The sequence below is a fragment of the Myotis daubentonii genome, chromosome 7, assembly GCF_963259705.1.
Source record: "Myotis daubentonii chromosome 7, mMyoDau2.1, whole genome shotgun sequence".
NCBI lineage: Eukaryota > Metazoa > Chordata > Mammalia > Chiroptera > Vespertilionidae > Myotis > Myotis daubentonii.
This window is the reverse complement of record NC_081846.1, coordinates 72911362-72926292: the sequence shown is the minus strand read 5'-3', so window position 1 is coordinate 72926292 and position 14931 is coordinate 72911362. Positions and strand designations below refer to the sequence as shown.

Below are 14931 nucleotides of genomic sequence, written 5' to 3'. Positions count from 1 at the left end.
TGTCACATTTATAAGTGATTGAATTAAAGGTTCTCAATTCTTTAATTCAATAAGCCTAAACATTTAGAATAGTTTTAAATATGAGAGATACCTCAGGTGTGAAATGCTATAATATTCAATATTTTTATGTAACATTTGACTTTCTAACCTGAGTTCCATTGTTCAGTTTTTATAAAATCCAATATTTAAAAAATAGATTAATCCTGATAAGATTGCTCTCTTCACTCTTGTACCCTCCTCATTCTCTCCAGATAATCCTACAGTTCTTGGGGACATTTCACTGTGGTTGGATTTGATATCATGGGGAAAAAAATGAGCACAGAAAGTTTCATGTAGATAAGAAATGAAACTAAATGAGATTAACATTTAGGTAAATTATCTGCACTATTATATAGTACAAAATTATCGCCCTCTCCTTTTTATATATTTTTTTTAAAGAAGATTCCTTAAGAGCCTTGGAAAACTTTTCATTAGGCTTAATATTAAATTCAGGTTCTAGTATAAATCTTCAATTACTTGTGGTTCCTAAACTGCTAAACTGTCCCTCAACTCTATGACTTTGTACATAATAATATCATGACTTGAAATGTATTTCATTGTTCTATTTGCATATGCAATTGTTGACATCAGGAAACTCACATTTCAACAGGGGATGCATTCAAATGATACAGAAATAATTATATTAGAAGGAAGAATGAATTAATAGGAATGCAATCAAAGAGTGGCTGGGGAAACTCCAAAAAAAGACTGTAATTGGTTTGAAGACAGTGGTAATTGAGATGGACTTGAAAGGACAGATATAATTTTTATTGGCAGAGTTATTAAGATGGTGAAAATAGCAGAAGAATCAGGGAAGATGCTGAAAAGTATGTGGATGTTTAGAATATTTCGCACTTGGAAATACTATTTCCAGTTTGGCTAGAATATATTATACGTAAAAATAAATAATCTACACTAATAAAAGAGAAACGCAAATTGGTGTCACTCTGCTATGCCACCAGCCAATCAGAGCAACTATGCAAATTAACCACCATCTTTGTTGGGTTAATTTGCATATGCCGGCATGGAGTGAAGACTGAAGACTGAAAAGGCTTGGCTTCTCCGCTGTGGCCGGATCAAAGACTTGGGTCCCGGATGCCAGAGGAAAACTGGTACCAGCAGCCAGGAGAAGGAAGGCCTATTGCGTGAATCTTCATGCAATGGGCTTCTAGTAGAATATAAGACTGGGGATATAAAATGGGATCATTCTTATGGAAATCTGACTGCCAGTTGAGTTATTTGTATGGAACCAGAAAGGAAGAAGACTGAGTCAAGACTGACATAATCTGAGTTACATGTAAAGAAGATGAACCTGGTAGCACTGAGTAGGATGTATTAGAGAACAGTAAGGTAGTATTACATGAGCCCAGGCAAGAAACAATGGGAGAAAGAAATACACTGTTATGAAATGAAAGAAAGATGAATAACTTAAATTTATCTCTAAAGCCTTCACATAAAAGACTACATAAGATTGTGTCAGACTGTCCACACAGCTTTCTGGCTCTAGAGTGACCAGTTACATAAAGTGAATGAGAAATTAACCAAAAGTAGAAACAACTACAATGGAAGTATAACCTTTTATGGCTCTCTGTAATCATTGCAGATTCCAAATGAGAGCTAGGCTTTCTTCTGCTGAATATAGTTCTTGATCAGGTTCTAGGATGCAGATATGAGCAAATCATAAAGGTTTGAACTAATATTAGAGAAAGTAGAAGAACTTTTTTTCTCAAATGAATTGATATTTATAGAAGTAAATCATTTAGATACATTTATACTCTACAAATCCTGAGTGTCTATTCTAATGCCTTACAACCTATATCAATATCTGATATTATCTGTTGATAATGTTCCAAATATTTCTGAAAAATAAAGTTTATTGAGAGATTTCTGTGAGCAAGTTAAAAAAGCCATCATTTAATAATATATTTAACATTACAAAAATAACAAGACTTATGTAATGTATGGTCATTATAAGCTTCATCACACAATTTCTTTCTTTTCATTTCATTAATTCTAAAGTAGTAATAATCACTGATTTTACTGTGGTGACTTACAACTAAAAGCTGTTATCTGTCAGGAAATATCTTCACATAGCTGGAAAATAATATACTATAAAACTCAAAGTTGTCTTCCAGACTGACAAAAAGTGTAGGCAATTTTCTCAACCACATGTCAAGAAGGAAATCTGGGCACAACCTATAACCTATATAGATCTAGCACAGCGGTTCTCAACCTGTGGGTCATGACCCCTTTGGGGGTCGAATGACCCTTTCACAGGGGTCACCTAAGACCATCGGAAAACACATATATAATTACATATTGTTTTTGTTATTAATAATTATGCTTTAATTACGTTCAATTTGTAACAGTGAAATTGGGGGTCACCACAACATGAGGAACTGTATTAAAGGGTTGCGGCATTAGGAAGGTTGAGAACCACTGATCTAGCATATTAGTATATGTAATATAGTAATGTAGTAATATGTTATTTTTATTCATTCAGAATAAGGCAAGCAATATGGTAGACAAATGTACTCTGAAAATGCTTTTGTAATAATGGTTTCATTGCTATGTTACCTGTTTTCTTCTAGTATCTCTATACCTGACCCAGCACCTAGTCCAAAGACATGCTCTTGGCAAGTACTTGATAGAGACTTGAATTTTGTTGTCATCATTGTACAAAGACTGATATTATACTCTTCCTGAAAATTATCCAGATTTTGCTTATTTAGAGCAAGCTATTATGTAATGAAACTAGAAAGTCATCAGCACTTAATGATCTTATCTTCTGCCTCTAGCACACTATATATTCTGCACAGCACCTTAACTGTTGTTTCTACTCATAGCAGGCGCACACACACACACACACACACACACATGGATCCCTTACCTCTGTCACAGTTCTCTTCATCACTGCCATCCACACAGTCATGAACTCCATCGCACAGCCATCTAATTGGAACACAGTGGGCTTTATTTCTGCATCGAAACTGATCTTCCTTACATTCAGTCACACAGTCCATCTGTTCCAATACAAATGGGCACTGTAGTTTTTATTAATGATAACACGCAGTCACAAGCACAAGAAGCATGCAGCTGACACTACTGGAGACTGACCACACAGTGGGCTTTTTCATTTTGATTGAATGAATGTAACCTCTGCAAATGACAATGGGATTTAGTCTATAAACATTAAAATTCAGGTATCTGTTGAAATTACTGTAGTTAATGTACTTGTTCTAGCATTTTAGACAGGTAAAAATCAAGATTCTGTCACTTTCCTCTATTTCTTTTACATTTGCTTTCCTAAATCTAATTCATGTAATTCAGAGATTTTAATCAAATGATAGATTGTACCTCATCTGAACCATCAGCACAGTCATATTCTCCATTACATTTCAAAGATGCTGAAATACATCCTCCGCTGGCACATATATATTCACTTGATGAGCAAGTAGGAGAAGCTGAATATAATTATAAAGTTGAAATTTTGATTCAGTAAAAAGAATGACTGGCTTCATAGAAAAAAACATACAGAAGCATATAAAAATTCATAGACAGTAATGAAAATAGTTCATATTATATAAACTATATTCAGCATTTGATATTTAAATATTCATTTAAATGTGTTTTACAATATTATAGCATTGTATTCAATATGCCTCAATAATATAATATTCTGTTCAGTAAGTATTCAATAAAGATAGGACAGAAAAGCCACTATATTGCTCATGCTTTTGATTTTGAAGAGCTAAATAAATTTTTTATAACTTCAAATAAACTGATGAACAAAAGTAGATCCAGAGACAGAGAAGCACTTAACAGACTATTAAACCTCAGAGGGAAGGCAAGGGAGGGTGGGGGGGAGGGGGTAAGAGATCAACCATGTGCTGGGGGGTGGGAGTGGCTGAGAGAGGTCATGGGGGGGGAAGGAGAAATATGTAATACTTTAATCAATAAATAAAAATATATATATCTACACTAATAAAAGAGAAACATGCAAATTGGTGTCACTATGCCCACCAGCCAATCAGAGCGACTATGCAAATTAACCCAACAAAGATGGTGGTTAATTTGCATACGCAGGCATGGAGCGAAGACTGAAGGCTCTGGTCAGAGTGAAGACTGAAGACTGAAGACTGCAGTAGAGAAGCCAAGCCTCACTGGGGCCACAGTGGAGAAGCCTAGCCTCGAGGCTTGGCTTCTCTGCTGCGGCCGGACCAAAGGCCTGGGTCCCGGGTGCCGGAGGAAAACCGGTGCTGGCAGCCAGGGGAAGGAAGGCCTATTGCGCGAATCTCCGTGCAACGGACTTCTAGTATATATATAAAAAGCCTAAGTGACCATTATGACAGAATGACCAAAATGACTGGTTGACCAGTTGCAGTTACATACACTGACCACCAGGGAACAGACACTCAACACAGAAGCTGCCCCTTGGTGGTCTGTGGACTCCAACAGGGGGAGTGCCGCTCAGCCAAAGCCGGGCTCTCAACTGGCAAGCAAAGCTGTGGTGGCAGGAGCCTCTCCCGACTTCTCAGCAGCGCTACAGAACAGTGGTGGCAGGCGCAGTGGGCCAGGAAGAGTGCGAGTGGCATGGCACCCAGCCCCGGCTCAGGCTTGTTCCTGGCTGCTGCCACTTATTGCACTGTTACATCCCCCGAGGCTGAGGGAACCCTCCCCCATGCACAAATCTGTGCACTGGGCCTCTAGTTTATAAGATAAAAGCTTTACACTATCTTTAAAACTGTAAATAGGATTTAGTGACTCTTGGGAATGTTCATATATATATATATATATCTATATATATATATATATATATATATATATATATATATATATATATAGTATAAAGCTAAAAGAGGAAATCGTGACATGGTCTCACAGACACTGTAATATCTATTTGATTATGTTGACATAAATGTCATATTTGCATAACTTATAAGACTGATTCTTGTTCTGGGGTTTTGAACACAAGTACATGTATACTTAACAGAGTCTATAGAATTTGAAGTATCCCTTTAGGACACAGAAAATAAAAACAACAAGTAGATATATAAGTAATTACCAGAACCCAATCTAATTAATTGACATCAGAATTATTATAGCTGCTTTTGCTATGTCTTTGCATTTGTTTGCATTCAAACTTCGGGGTTCTTAGCCTTACTTTAGACACTAGGTAGACAAATACCATATACTTACTTTGTGGTCTGAATTGCATGTTCCAGGAATGCTGAAAAGCTTTTTCCTTATGTTTTAATTTATTTTAATTGACAATGGTTGCCTTGGATTCGTTTTATTAATGAGTCTGAGAACATGTCTGGATTCAGTAAGAAAAATGATGTGACCAATTAGAGCAGTGGTTCTCAACCTGTGGGTCGCGACCCCTTTGGGGGTTGAATGACCCTTTCACAGGGGTCACCTAAGACCATCGGAAAACACATATATAATTGCATATTGTTTTTGTGATTAATCACTATGCTTTAATTATGTTCAATTTGTAACAATGAAAATACATCCTGCGTATCAGATATTTACATTACAATTCATAACAGTAGCAAAATTACAGTTATGAAGTAGCAACGAAAATAATTTTATGGTTGGGGGTCACTACAACATGAGGAACTGTATTAAAGGGTCGTGGCATTAGGAAGATTGAGAACCACTGAATTAGAGCTATGGATCATGGACATGGTACTGGACATGGTCACATGTGTGCATTGTATCTGCTACTCTTACCTAATCTCTCAAAGTAATACTTTCATGGTTATACACAGATTATAGTATACTTTCCCTAGTGATTTCTATAATACGTTTTTAAAATAGTTAACTATAAAAATTAAAATTTTATTTTATTTTATTTTTTTAAATATATTTTTTATTGAGTTTTTACAGAGAGGAAAGGAGAGAGATAGTCAGAAACACCGATGAGAGAGAAACATCGACCAGCCGCCTCCTGCACACTCCCACTGGGGATGTGCCCGCAACCAAGGTACATGCCCTTGACCGGAATCGAACCCGGGACCTTTCAGTCCGCAGGCCAACGCTCTATCCACTGAGCCAAACTGGTTTCGGCTAAAAATTAAGTTTTTAATAAGCATATTTATAGAGCCATATTTAAGAAATGAAAATGTATACATTGGGTGTGTTTCTCCTATATGCTGGTTTTGCTTCCTAATTTTGTTTTGATTTTGGACCAAGATGTAAACAGAAATAATACACTTATGCTTTTTCTCAGTTGGTATCATGTTGAAATTACTATACCCTATTTCATAATTTTAATTTCCATAATAGAAAACTTAACTTTTATCATACTTACAGTTTCAACATATTTCATTGTGTTGTCATGAAAAAAACAAAACCAAATGATGTGGAAAGATACAGAAACTAAAAGGTCAAATTTTGGGGAGTAATGCTTGGATCTCAAACATAGTAATAATCTTACCTGTTGAAACACTTTCAAAACATAAGAAGGGCACACCAGTAAAGCTATATACAGATATTTCAGATTATGTCTAAAAAACAGAAATCTGTGTATGAATTTTCCACTGTTTTCTGAATATCATTGTGCAAATTTAAATTCTACCAGGTTGAAATATCAGCTAAATTAATGCCACCTGCGTTGTCTTACCTGGATCGCAGTTCTTCTCATCCTCTCCATATTTACAGTCTTCATGACCATCACATGTCCATTTTGCTGATATGCACTGACCATTGGAACATCGGAACTGATCTCTGGAACAACTAGTTTCACAATTTCTCTGTAAAAAAACACAACACAGATGTAATTAAAACTTAATTATTAGACAAATGTAACCCAAAGACAACTAAACCCTTATGCATAGAAACCTAGAAGTATAGAAATCAAGTTTGCCACATAGAGGGTGGGGCAAAGTAGATTTACAGTTGTCCATATGAAAAACAATAATACAATTGGTAATAAATAATAATACAAGAATTAACTGTGTTTTGCATATTCACAAGTGTAAACCTCCTTTTGCCCCACTCTGTATAAAAAGCTCAGTTGGTCATGTGTAAGCCCAGTGCTACATAACATAATTATAACAAATTTCCACTTTTCTTTGTGAGTGATAATAAGACAGAGAAATGAAAATAAAAACATAAATGCTTCAATATAATCCTACGAATTAAATTGCTCAAAGTGGATTGTTCGGGGCTGACACAATTTTAATAACTGTAAGGGAGAATGAAGATTGTGAGGGGAAAAGGTTAAAGAATTATTTCTAAAAATTACATCCAGTTCATTGGGCGTGGGGTGGGCAGATGGCATGTGAAACAAATAAGAAACTTAAAGCAAATCTGTTTGGCATTGGCAAATCTCTCCTCGTCTTCTTTCTTTAACCTTCTTCCCATCTTTCCCCCTGTACCCATCTTTTACCATTTGGCTTGCTGTTCACAATCCTCTCTCCCAACAATTGTTCGTAAAATCAACTGTGAAATGAACTGTCACAATTGTCAGTTCTGCTAGCTCACATATAGATTTTATTTGGAAGTCAAATAGTACATATACCTTCAGGGATATGTCAAATCTTTATATGTGATCAATGAAAGGGATCCACTAGAAATTTACCTTCCTTCGGGGCTGCCATCCTGATTGAAATGGAATGGTACCATGACATGTCTTGCTGAGATTATGATTTTTTATTGTTAAGGAATTTATATTCTTGCCAAAATGTACTTGTCTGTTCCTTCCACAACCGGTGCAACTTTATCACAGCTTGTGAAATGGAACATCTCGATCCATTACTCTCTGCTTCTTCTTAGTTTTACCCTCATGGAGGGATGGAGAGTTTACTTTCTAGATTTCTACAATTTTCTCTTTGTTGATAGTAGTTTAATAGATTGCCTGCTGTATAATTTGTTTTCCACTTCCCTTCTTTTCCCAAGTATAGTTTACTCTTTGCCAGAGTGTTTCTTAACTAAGAATACGAATCAAAATAAGATTTTCTCCCTGTATTTGATAAACTCATTGAGTGTTAAAAAGGCCAGTACCTAAACCAACAATTACAATAAAATACATTAATTGTCAAAATTAGTTCAATAGTTTCAAACATACATATTCTTAAGGTTTTTAAGAAAGGCTTCACAGTGAAAGCTTAAACAGAAATGGAACTACCTAAGAAAAGGCTTTTAATGTGTAAGGATAATTTGAAATGCGCTATATCTGAGGAGTAAGCTATGTAACAGTGAATGGTGTCAAAAGTGTTGGAGAAGTAGTCATGAGAAAGGGATTTCATATGTTTTATTCACTGCTGTACTCCTCATGCTCAGTGTTGTTCCTGGGACATAATAAGCATTCAATAAAAACTGATGAATAAATAAATGAATGAGTGAATGAAGTAGCAAATGCAGAAAATAAGAGGCAATAGGGTGGTGAATGTCTGGGGCAGAACAGGAACCAGGTTGGGGAGCAATGAGAAGGAAATAAGGGGGATACTGTAGTACTCTCAAGAGTAATAATATTTTTTTAAAATTTAAAACAATCTCATGTAATTAAGCTCCACCGGTATAGGAATTATATTTGTCTAAGTACCAAGTATCTATTACCACTCCATGATTATAATAACTGTCCCATATATATTTGTAGAATTAATGAAGTATTATCTCAGCATTAAGACAAATTTCAGTGAAATAATTCTTAATTCATTAAACAATGGCACTGGTGTATCTTTATTGATAGCACAAAAAGTGGTAATTTTAGGCACTTTCTATATCATCAGAAGATTTTGATCTACAGTAAAGCATAGTTGGAGTGTGTGTGTTTACTTGTCAGGTACTTAATTAACATACACAGAAAGTAGAGAGACTAGAACAATGAGTCCCATGTGCCCACCATGCATGTTTAACCATTAACAATATTTTATGCTTCATATATCCTCTTCCCACTTATTTACATTCTGAATTATTTTAACATAAAAACAACAATATCAGAAAATTAACATCACAAAATTAACAAAAATTTCTTAATATATAGTTATTCTTAATTCTTTCCTCAAATATCCTTGTTTTCTTAACTGTATACATGATTGCTCGGTACAATAAGGATCTAAAAGAGGTCTGCACATTGAATTTGGTTTGAATTTTTTTTTAATGTGGGACTATTTCCCATTTTCCTAGTTTCTTAAATGATATTTACTACTTAAAGATCATTTGTTCTATAAAATGTCCCACATTCTACATTTGTCTGGTTGAATATTAAGAATGCAGATAGCTTAACAACCTCCGAAGTGAAAAATAAGCCTTTTATTTTTCTAAAAATTATTATGAACTTATATATTTGTAACATTTATTGTATTTCAATCCATTGCAACCATTTTATTATTTATGATGCTCAAATTTTTCCTTTCATCACTGGAAATCTCTTCAAGTTTGCTCCTAAGTACTGTGGACACAATCCTAAGAGTCTTGTCTGGTTTGACACGATGTTAGCTGCTCATTTTGTCAATTTCCTTTCTAGGACCTGGAATTAGATGTCTACTTTAACATGAGTAAGACTTTTGAAAAAGAAATGTTTGATTCTGTACATGTACCTTGGACATTTCCTGAATAACATGCAAAGTAAAATCATAAGCCTTAAGCAGTATATCACCTCCTCTTGATGTTTCATAGATTAAACAGGGCTTGAGGAAAATATTTTTACAGAAAACAAAACAATTTCATGATATGAAGAAGTTTGTGTGAAATGTGTTTTTCCTGACTGGGGAATGTTTAATATAACCCTTGAATAAATAGATGCTAAATAAAGATGTAGCTGAGCAAGGTAAGAATTTAACTCCCATGAATAGAAATAGTATTTTTCAACTTCTGGGAAACCTTCGCAACCTGGAGGTTTAGGTTTTCTGGCCTCCAGGTGAGAAGTTATAGCCATTGGTTTCCAAAATCCAGGCACCTGCATGTGATTAGATAGCGAGATGTAATGCGGAATTGTGTAATCTTGATAAGAATGCCTGAAGACTGGGACAAAACAGTTCATGTGGGTTCTATCAATAGTAAAGACTTTTGGTTTCTCCCGAAGAGGCAGGATTTTAGTGGATACTGCAGGGAGTTGGACCTGAAATTCAGAAGCCTCTGGAGCCCACTGGAAGATTGTCCCTGGCCACGCCTGCAGCCAGCGGAGGTCCTTCAGGAGGGGAACTACATATGCATGTCAACCACAGCAGCGGAGCTCCAGGGAGTCATGTTCCCCAGAAGGAACCCCAGTGGCCACTGAGGACCAGGGACCACATTTGTCCTTCATCTCTGACTGGATTTGATCGCACAAGTGCTGTGTGCCTGATATTAACATGCACGGTCATTAACAGAGAAAATCATGAGAAATGACAGTTGCTGATTTGCTCCCTGGTACTAAAAACTGAGGTTATCAGGTCATTTTAGATTTGATTGAGAAAAAATATAACCACATGTCATGTATTATTTTTAAAGTGTCATGGATGGAGTAATTTATAGGTGAAAAACATAGATTCATAAATAACGAATTGTGTGAAGTAGCATAAATGTTAGCACAACCTAAGTTTACATAATTATCCAGAGACATTCTAAACGTTTTCGCTTAAGCTGTGTGTACACAGGCCTTATTATAAATGGATTGTGATTCATCAACTAAGCAAAGCTGAACCTGTGGTTTCATGAAAATTGATGACCTACATCGACGTCTTTGAGACTATATCTATGGAGAAAGAGACTGGGGAGTAGAAACTGTTTTAAATGCATAAAATATTAGTCCTGCCTATGGACACTGTGGCAAATTTATGAACACATTCACTAACGGCAAGGGCAGCAGCTAGAGGGAATAAGGTTTCCAAACATCCTATTCCCAACCGAGCCATTCACCACTTGAGGTAAAACAGATTATAAAATTGACTGTCAACAGCAGCACAAGCACTATTCCCTGTGCTGGGTGCGTGCGGCTCTGAGCTTAGACATAATACTTATCTCTCAGAGTGTCAGGAGCAAAGTACATTTCAGAGTGTCCTTGGACTAAACAATAATAATTATACATGTGATTCTAAAACACCAGTTTAGTTTTTGTTTGATGTTGCGAAGTTGCCTACCTCGTCAGAGCCATCCGCACAGTCAAAATCCCCATCACACCAAAACCTGGAGGAAACGCAGTCCCCATTGGCACAGAGAAAATCCTTCAACGTGCAGGTCTGTGGCTCTGGGGACAGAAACAGCAGCACAGGGTTATCCTATTATATGCAACTGCATTTTAAAATTTAAATAGCATACAACACGGGGTTAGCATTAATTTAAAAAAAGTGGTTATAACTAATAAATCGTTTAGGAAAAATGTTTGATGAAGCATCTGAGGTATATAATATAATGACCTTTCCAATTTATTTCTAAAGTCATGAATAGAAAGTGGCATTCTGGAAACAAATTGAAACAAAGACAAGAGATAAATAGCCCATTGTTCCATAAACATACAGCAGCAAAGTAAAATAAAAGGCATAAAAAGCTACATATTATAATATAGCAGTAATCCTTCCTGGTTGCTGGAATTCTAAGTCATTTTATGTGTTTACTTGGAGTAAGACAGTCTGTGAAACTCTGTTCTCACAGGGCTATTTCCTAACTGAGGAGTCTAGCCTGTGGGTCTTTACTTTCTACTATGTGTTATAATGACTTTCTAATTCTTCAGTTTTGTCCCCACATACTCCAGAGTTCATAGAACAAGAAGGGCACAGGAGGGTATTATTGGAAATGACTGGTGGATACAGGTGGAAGAGGCAGATGGAAGCTCTTTTATTTTTTCTTTGAAAACTGCCTACTTGTTTATACAATTGTTTGCTTATGCCCTATGTAATTTACCTGTCATTTTGGGTAATTTTCCAGTTGTTGATTTAATGATGCTTACCATATCCCACACAGGACATAAGCCAAATAGTATGACTTGCTACCTGGCTTAAGTGGAATGTATTTCATCTGGACAATACAGTAGGATTGCAGAAATTTGGTCCTGAAAGTAATCTCTAGGACTGCTGGGAATCACCGCTTGTTTAGTCTTTGTTCTCTAAACCGACCTGATATCCAGCATGATGAAAGACGTGTTCTTTACTAGTTATCTGTATTTATAGCTATCTTACAAACAATAATATTCTTATTCGGGAGAAGGAGAAAGAAGTAATTGGAATTACTTTTAAGGAACATCCATATGAGTTCTAATCTCCTACATAAAGATTGTGAATAACTCAGCCTGCATTTGAATATTGCTCTCACAGCACTTGGCTTCTAGCTATAGGGTAACATCTTGAATGCCTGGAATCATGAAAGCGCCTACATTTCTACATAAAGAACACTGCGGAGATCACTGGGGGAGCTGTGGCAAGTGGAATATGTATCAGAACATTTTGTTATCACTTTATTTTAAAATGTGAAGTTCAGGCTATAGAATAAGACAAGCTGCTATTTTGAAGAATGGAAAAAAGCCACTAACCGGAGGATGCTCTTCATGTCTCAGTACTCCTATGTGAGCATAACAATCGTAGCTTCTTTTACTTTTCGCCTTTGCCTATGTTTACGTATATTATACAGTACTTGAATCTTAAAAAAACAACTATATTAATATTAGTATTACTACTTATAACGGTAATAATTACTATCAGCTAATGATTGCTTATTTGGTGTTAAGCACTAGGTGACATTAATGCTAAGTACTTGAATTACTTCATCAATCTGAAGTACTCTATAAGGTAGTGTTATTATTGGACCCTTTTTGGACGAGCAATCTGAGGCACAGAGAAGATAAGGAACTTACTCCAAATCACCCCGCATGCAGAAGAGCTAGTACTAAATCCGAACGTAGATGACCTGATACCAGGGCCTATCCTTCTTTGTTAGGCCATACTATTGCCTCCCGTACTGAGGAAGTAATTGCTTACATATTACAGAGATGAATGTTAAATCCCTGAGAATTCAAGTTACTTGTCCAAGGCAAATGGCTAACAATGTCCATTTCATTTCATAAAAATCAAAGAGGACTGGCCATGTCCATTGATACTAGAGAAGGCAAAACAATCTCAGAAAAAAAAACAGCTTTGAAAGCCATCTTGTACAAAATTGAAGTAACACATTCAGAAAAGAAAACTGATTTTTAAAGCCATATTGTTAGTGGCAGAGCAGAAAGGTTTACAGACTCCAATTTCTCCACTGTGTATCCTATATAATAAAAGCCTAATATGCAAATCAACTGAATGGCAGAATAACCAGAGGAATGACAAGTCACTATGACGCATACTGGCCACCAGGGGGCAGACGCTCAACGCAGGGGCTGCCCCCAGCCCACAGGCCCCAGGCCAGCCAAGGCAGGTACCAGCAGGGGTTCTCTGATCACCCTGCCAGTTGCCCCACAGATCAGCCCTGATCATCAGCCAGGCTTAGAGACCTTACCTGTGCATGAATTTCATGCACCAGGCCTCTAGTCTATATATATAAAAGCCCAGTGACCATTACAACAGAACAACCAGAATGACCAGGACGACTGGTTGCTATGATGAGCACTGTGGCAGCCAACCAGACTGATCCAGGCCCCGATTACCCCACCCCCAACCCCTCACTTTACTCCCACCTCACCCCCAGCTGGCCCAGCTCGACTGGCCCCCAATAGGAGGAGGAGCTGAAGCAGGGAGCATGGTGGGCAGCAGCTCAGCCGGAGTTGTGGCAGTGTTGGTGGTGCATACCACAGCCTCCCAAACCCTGAGTTCTGGGGGGGGGGGGGGCAAAGCAATAGGGAGCGCCGGCTGGTCCAGCCATCACACCTCCAATCCCCTCAGCCGCCGTCACTGTGCCCGGGGACTGCCAGCCTTGGCCACACCACCCAATCCCCAAGAAGAGCTGCTGCCGCTGACTGGCCCCAGGTCCTAGTGGTTTGGGGACAGGGAGGAAGGAGAGGGTGAAGCAGTGATGCCAAAAGGGGAGAGGCCGGTGCTGCAGGTGGGGAGTCTGGCCAAGGGCTGGGCGCGGGGGTCAGGAAAGCAGTGCCCCAGGAACTAGGCTTAAATCCCGCCTGGTCACTGCCTGTTGTCATGGAAACTGCATCTATAGGTAAGGCGGGTGGGTGGGGACCAGGGTCCCTAGACTACTCCCTCCCCACAGTGTCCCTCTGCACCTTCCTCACGCTCCCCATTTTGAGCACCGAACCCCCCCGCCAGCCCCCACACACACCCCGCTTCACCACAAGTGACTAATAATGTTAGTAGATTGGTTGAAAACCTGAATTTCATTTTCCCAAAGACTTGAAAGAAAACAAAATACTATTCATTCTTTTATTTAATGATCAGCTGGTGCTGGAGTGCCTTGTATACAAGTTTCTTCCTTCTGCCAAGGGGTTGGGGCTGTTATGGGGGTGTTAGGGGCCTCTTGGCCAGTTGCAATGATTTTGGGGGGGGGGGGGGCGCGGGTGTTTGCGTGCCAGTGACCAGGATTCTGAGAACAAAGCTATGGGTAGGCCAGCTGCCCCTGAACCGGGCTCTGTCCAGGGCAGAGAGATGACTGTAACCAGCCCTTACCTGTTCCCTCCAGGAATCGCCACATCCTACTTCCTCACCGTCCCCACCTCTCATCCTCCATTTCTCCCTCTCTCCACGCAGAAAACAGAAATCCCAGGTGTGTATGTCTAGTTCAGGAGGGACAGCGTTGCCAGAGGGCTGGGGGTTGCCTTTCGTACAACTGCCCAGATTCAGAGAACACCAACTCTTGCAGGGAGCATTAAAACTTGCAACCCTTTCAGTGGCCAGCCTGGCTGTAGTGTTATAGGATTTGGGTGGTGAGTGGGAAAGGTTCAGCTTACCAGCAGTCTGGACTCTCCTGGGCTTTTGCCTTGGGTTCAGCCCTCCTTCGCCTGGCTCCCCCGCTTCTGGACCAAAGTGCTCGGGT

The 14931-nt window shown here is 38.3% G+C and overlaps 1 protein-coding gene across 1 annotated transcript in view; it reads right to left on the bottom strand.

Annotated features, from left to right (window-relative positions):
• LRP1B (LDL receptor related protein 1B) overlaps positions 1 to 14931 on the bottom strand; it is a 924684-nt gene that overhangs the window by 131308 nt on the left and 778445 nt on the right. The window contains exons 64-67 of the mRNA XM_059704885.1: positions 11109 to 11215; positions 6668 to 6797; positions 3397 to 3503; positions 2930 to 3062 (exon numbers count right to left, since the gene is read on the bottom strand). Coding sequence (XP_059560868.1) covers positions 2930 to 3062; positions 3397 to 3503; positions 6668 to 6797; positions 11109 to 11215 — 477 coding nt within the window. The remainder of the gene's footprint in view (positions 1 to 2929; positions 3063 to 3396; positions 3504 to 6667; positions 6798 to 11108; positions 11216 to 14931) is intronic.